General features: G+C 44.7%; 1 protein-coding gene across 7 annotated transcripts; it reads left to right on the top strand.

The window, feature by feature from the left end:
- Positions 1-946: 946 nt before the first annotated feature.
- Positions 947-4084, top strand: LOC123426023 (mediator of RNA polymerase II transcription subunit 11-like). Of its 7 annotated transcripts, none has more exons than XR_006621985.1 (4): positions 947-1456; positions 1555-1673; positions 2413-2686; positions 3141-4084. XR_006621985.1 is itself a non-coding variant. In XM_045109803.1 (4 exons), the coding sequence occupies exons 1-3, from the start codon at positions 1403-1405 to the stop codon at positions 3214-3216; spliced, it is 249 nt and encodes an 82-aa protein (XP_044965738.1). In that variant the 5' UTR covers positions 958-1402; the 3' UTR covers positions 3217-3245; positions 3897-4084. The 7 variants fall into 7 exon arrangements, 4 of the variants coding, with proteins under 4 accessions (XP_044965735.1, XP_044965738.1, XP_044965736.1 ...); XR_006621984.1 differs by having other exon boundaries at positions 955-1456; positions 1543-1673; XR_006621986.1 differs by having other exon boundaries at positions 956-1456; positions 2460-2686.
- Positions 4085-5346: the final 1262 nt, after the last annotated feature.

Below are 5346 nucleotides of genomic sequence, written 5' to 3'. Positions count from 1 at the left end.
TGTTTTCCATTACAATACGCACCCTTGCGCACAATATGAGATCATTTGAACAAACTATGCCATGCATGTGGCCATATGATTGATCATTTGACTTGAAAGCCGTGAATCTTCACACACGATAGCCCATTTGTGAGAACACTTTTTTAAAAGAATCACTGTATTACAAGTTTATTATTTTTCCTCATAACTTGGTAACATTTTATGGCACAATGCGAAGGTTTTCCAATTTTTTGATTTTTTGTGAATTTTTCATGCCCGTTTGAAAATGCAGTCAAAACAGCGGGCATGACCGTTCCTAGCTAGTGGTTGAATCTTGAATTTTTTTTATATTTATCTGATGAAATAGATACTTGTGTACCTAAAAATGAGTTTTGGAAAAAATAAATAGCAAACTATAATGCAGTTGCAGTTCAAATTTGACCTACTTCCGGCTTAATTGACGAAAATTTGTCTTTTTCACGAGAGATGGATAAAAACTTTTGACATCCAACCATTTGATAAATTGTACATTAAATACGGCCTGGTATTATAGAAAAATGATTTGGTCCAATTTTTCAATAAATATATGGTAGGTTCTTCACAAAAAACTCAATTTGTGCCCTCGTGAAATGGAAATAATGAATATTTCATTTTTTTAACATGTAAATAAGGTCTAAATAATAGGAAATTTGACATGGTATTGGTTCATCATTTCTAGAAACCGTGGAAAAATATTTGAGAAAAGTTCCTAAATATTAACATGTTTATTTTATTAAAAGTAATAGGGTAAACAAACACAAATTTGTTTGCTCATTCCCTATTGGCTAAAACCTCTTTCTCCCGAATCAATGATGTGGCAAGGAAATCAGCCCCACTTCAGCTGATCTGAACCGTCAAAGACAACGAATCCAACGGATCCTAACGCTGCATGCAAAAGAAAAAAAAACGCAAACCCTACCCTCGTCCCACCCAGACCGATCCACCCCATCCCCTCGTCTCGTCTCTCCCTCATCGTCGTCTCCACAGATCCGATCCACGTTCGATTCCCCCCACGGAGCAGCCTCCGATGACCCCAACCACGGCCGCCGACCCCAACCACGGCCGGCGAGCAACCCTAGCACTGGTGGCGGCTGTCGGCGCCACCTCCCTCTCCTTTCTGGCCGGGGATCCACCTCTCGGTTCCTCCTGACCCCAACCCCTCGCTCCCCCTCCCCACAAACACCTCCCTGTCTCGTCCTCCTTCCTTCCAGACCGCTGCCACCTTCCTCGCCTCCAATCCCCACCGCTGCTCAAGTCGCTCAAGGACGAACCGAACAAATCCCCACCGCCGCTCAAGTCGATCGAAACCTTAGACTTCCCCACCGTCGGTCGGCGCTGCCACATCCCACGACCAGCCCGCCGCCTCCATCCCTCGCCTGTGGCGATGTCTTCCCTGTTCCAGAGAAGCTTGCTCGAGCGCCTCCACCACGTCGAGAAGGTCAGCGCCTCACCCCCACTCTCGCCTCACCACTTTAGTCCCTCAGTCGATTAGGTTCTTGAATCTTGACGCGGCTTCATGTGCAGCGGATAGTGCAGGCGCTGGAGCTGGCGGGATCGGTCATGGGGGAGCTGGGAAACTCGCAGGGTCCCCGCGCCGGGGTCGTCATCGACTGCTGCCGCGAGTTCATGCTCTGCCGCGAGTTCTGTGCTCAGAGGTTGCGTACCATTTTCTATCTACGTTTCGACTGCCACAGTTAGGAAAAATCTGCCGAGTGTGGGGCTACAAAGTATCATTGCTCATTGGCAGGATATATGCCAACTAAGGGGCCGAGAGTCATATATTTAACTGTCATGATCACCTAATCAGTACATGGCTATGAAAGATTGATAATGACGGTGTCTGTTAAGAGCTAGGCAACTGCACTTTAGCACAATGTAGTACTAGGCCTACACGGTCACATTTTCTGCCTGGTTTTAACGAAGGTCTCTTTCTTCAGTTCTGTATGGAAGAGGTGCATCTTTGTACCACGACAGCTTCTGGGAGGATTTGTGGGTGCCTGATGTTATTGTCAGTCTTTTATGAAAGCCAGATAGGTTGTTTGGCCTTACAAAAGATTTTTGTTAGTTAAGGTCTCTCTCAAAGTTAAAAAGACTTTTGTAGTTAGCATTTAGGAATAGCATTTTAACTAAGGATAATTTGCTCAGAAGAGGTTGGTGGCAGTGCAATTGAACATCCTTCTATCCTTTGTGTAGTAGCCCACTATGTATGGGAGGTGGCGGAGTTCACTTTTGGCATTAAGATTATACCTGCATTGTTTAGTAAAGTACATGAATGGATTAATAGATGCTCTGTAAAGCATACACAGTTCATGGCACAATGGTTTTACGTGTGGTTTGCTTTGCTCCATATGGAAAACCAGGGACAACAGACTATTTAAATATGTTCTTCTTCAGGACCCTGCTAATGTATGATTCAGATTTCGCATTGGTTATCCTACCAGGCTGGCTTACAAAAGCTAAAACTGCGAAGCTACCAAGCGCCACTGCTGTTGCAAGTGACATCTGAAGTTTTCACTCACCGCTAGGGATAGAGGCCTCTGGTGCATACAAATGAAGATTGCTGATAACAAATATCAGAACAGGAAACTGGAGTTTTGTTGCCCGTCTCTGTTTCCGCATTTGTCCTTGTTATGGTCAGAGTGCTAGAGCGTGGCTTGGCAAAGCTGTCGTAAGTACTCTGGAGTCTGGAATGCTGTAATGTAATGCTTCATAGGATATTGGTAGGAAGCATGGATGCACAAGCATGCCATGTACATGGATGAGATAAATCTGGTGTATTATCAGTTTTATGAAATGGAATGGGAGCACTGAGCCACATTATAAAGTATGACTATTAGATGAATAAGTTCCCAGAATTTGTTCTTTCAATTTAAATCAGTATGACATTAAAACAGGGAATGAATAGAACATATAGCATGGAAAGCATGACAGGAACTCAATTTTATTGCACTACTACAGCATGGTTAGGCGAAATAAATAACATGTGCACAGTTTATAAATAACATAGTTCAGTTTCTTACTTTTCTTTGCAAACAACTTTTGACTTTTGAACCATTATATCATCTGGTCTTCTATATATGACGCTTGTCCTGACATAACTTATTATCTTGTTTACCATCCAGGTACAATGGGAGCAAGTTCATCCTCATCTGTAGCTACTATGCGACTGCCGCACTGCAGTCTCCATTCAGTTCCTAGAGCATCTAAATCTGTTATTATTGTAGCTGGTATGCTTGATGCGTGTAACCCCGTCTCTTTGCTCTTTTGGAAGAATCGTAAATCCTGATGCATGCTGCATGTATCCCTGTCTCTTTGGTGTTGTGCAAGAATCGTAAATCCTGATGCATGCTGCATGTATCCCTGATTATAGAACTAGTACTACAACTTTTGCGCTGTAGCCCATGCCTCATGTTGGTGTGTATTCTAATGAATATTTTTCAACCTGATGCATGATGATCATGATTTTGTAGACAACAAGTACCATTCCCCATTCAAAATCCTGATGCATGATGATCATGGTCTCGTTTTTTAGATCTGTTTTGCTGGTGCTTAAAATTTTACATGCCTGAATGAACTCATTCTTATAGTTCTTTTTTATTTCTATGATCAATTTAATTAAAGTTTCAGATGTTAGTATACTATACATTAAAAAATCCTAGCTAGTGAGAATATTTTAGTCACTCCATAAACACATATTGGTTAGTGTTAGTCATACTATTTACATGTTGTGTTTTCCACAATAACATGATTAATTAGGTTCCATCCTCAGCTTTAGCGTCTTCTTCCAAAGGTTCTAATCGATTAGTACCGTCAACATGTACATATTATACTATTTTGTTCCCTCATTGGATACTAGTTTGTTCTTATTTTTTGCATAGGTGAAATGTGAAGCCAAGCGTGAAGTCGTGAAGCCTATATGCAAAGAGTAGCATATCATGTATTGTAGTAGTAGATTGTAGTAGGCATATTTGAGTTGTAGCAGTGTGAAGATTGTAATAGACTAATTTAGTGTTTTTTTGGACGAATTTTATTTGTTCTGTGATCTATTCAAAATATTGATTTCGTATGTGATTTGTATACCTATGAAATGGAAACCTCACAAACTGTTTGACAAATTACAAAATTTATGGTGTCGATATGAATTATGAGATCAACATGACATGTGGGACCAATGTGACTAGTGGGACCTGTACAAAAATAAAATGGCCAAAAAAGAAAATCAATAGAAAGTAAAAGGCCACAACCCAAAATAAAAATGCTAAAATGTTTGGGATTATTGGGCCAGGCCCATGCAGCTAAGCAAAATAAAGAGAAAAAACATTAAATGGGCTGGATTAATGGGCTCGACCCATTTAAAACAACGAATTGGACCGGGTTGATCCTATGCCACGTCAGCTTGCCATGTCAGATCTGACGTGGCGTGGGCAGATTGCTAGTGACCAAAATAATTTCAATGCTTTCGTTTGGTCGTAAAATCCTACGATCAATCCAACAAGAAAGTCTTTAGGGTGTGTTTGGCAGCTGTTCTCACCCTAGCATAGTTGTTCCCTGTTGATGCATGCTAAGTATAGACATGATGAATACATGCATCTTCAGTTGTTTGGTGGTCATGCATGTGTTGTGCCATGTTTGGATGAGACTGTGTTTGGTAGGAAGAGGGAGGAGGAAGAGGTGCACTGCGCAGGGGGGCGCCGAGGGGCCGCCGGGGCGAGGCGCAGGGGGGCGCCGGGGCGAGGCGCGACGGGGCCGTCGGGGCGAGGCGCAGGGGGCCCGCCGGGGCGAGGCGCGACGGGGGGCCGCCGGAGCGACGGGGCCGCCGGGGCAAGGCGCGACGGGGCAGCCGGAGCGACGGGGCCGCCGGGGCGAGGCGCAGGGGGGCCCCGGGGCGAGGCGCAGGGGGCCCGCCGGGGCGAGGCGCAGGGGGGGCGACTGGGCGAGGCGACGGGGCGAGGCGCAGGAGGAGCGACGGGGCGAGGGGGCGAGGGTGCATGGGCTCAGCATAGCTGGCCTCAGCTCGCCTCTGCGGGGGTGCTGGGCTCAGCTATGCTGAGGCCCTTTTTTGCATCACTTGATGCATGCTCTCCTGAGCCCATACACCCTACCAAAGAGCGAAAAGTGGGTCGGGGAGGGAACTTTTGGGCTCATACACTCTTCATGCAGGCTACCAAACACACCCTTAGAGTTCATTAGAGACCCTCAGCTTTCGACCGTTTGTTTTTGGTCGTAAAAAAGGACGCAAATGGAAATCAATGACCATTCGGTGATCAATATTGAAGGTCGTTAGTTGACATATTTCTTGTAGTGACACCATTTCCAAGCCATAGGTGT

The sequence above is a fragment of the Hordeum vulgare genome, chromosome 2H (assembly GCF_904849725.1).
Source record: "Hordeum vulgare subsp. vulgare chromosome 2H, MorexV3_pseudomolecules_assembly, whole genome shotgun sequence".
In the NCBI taxonomy this organism is placed as follows: Eukaryota; Viridiplantae; Streptophyta; class Magnoliopsida; order Poales; family Poaceae; genus Hordeum; species Hordeum vulgare.
The sequence above is the reverse complement of the archived record's forward strand: the minus strand, read 5'-3'. Positions and strand labels throughout refer to the sequence as shown.

Excerpts from the sequence above, each read along its gene's own strand:
- LOC123426023 (XM_045109800.1), top strand. The coding sequence starts at position 1,403 with ATGTCTTCCCTGTTCCAGAGAAGCTTGCTCGAGCGCCTCCACCACGTC. Across the intron at positions 1,457-1,542 it reads GCCTCCACCACGTCGAGAAG|CGGATAGTGCAGGCGCTGGA; the intron begins GTCAGCGCCTCA and ends CTTCATGTGCAG. Across the intron at positions 1,674-2,412 it reads CGCGAGTTCTGTGCTCAGAG|GACCCTGCTAATGTATGATT; the intron begins GTTGCGTACCAT and ends GTTCTTCTTCAG.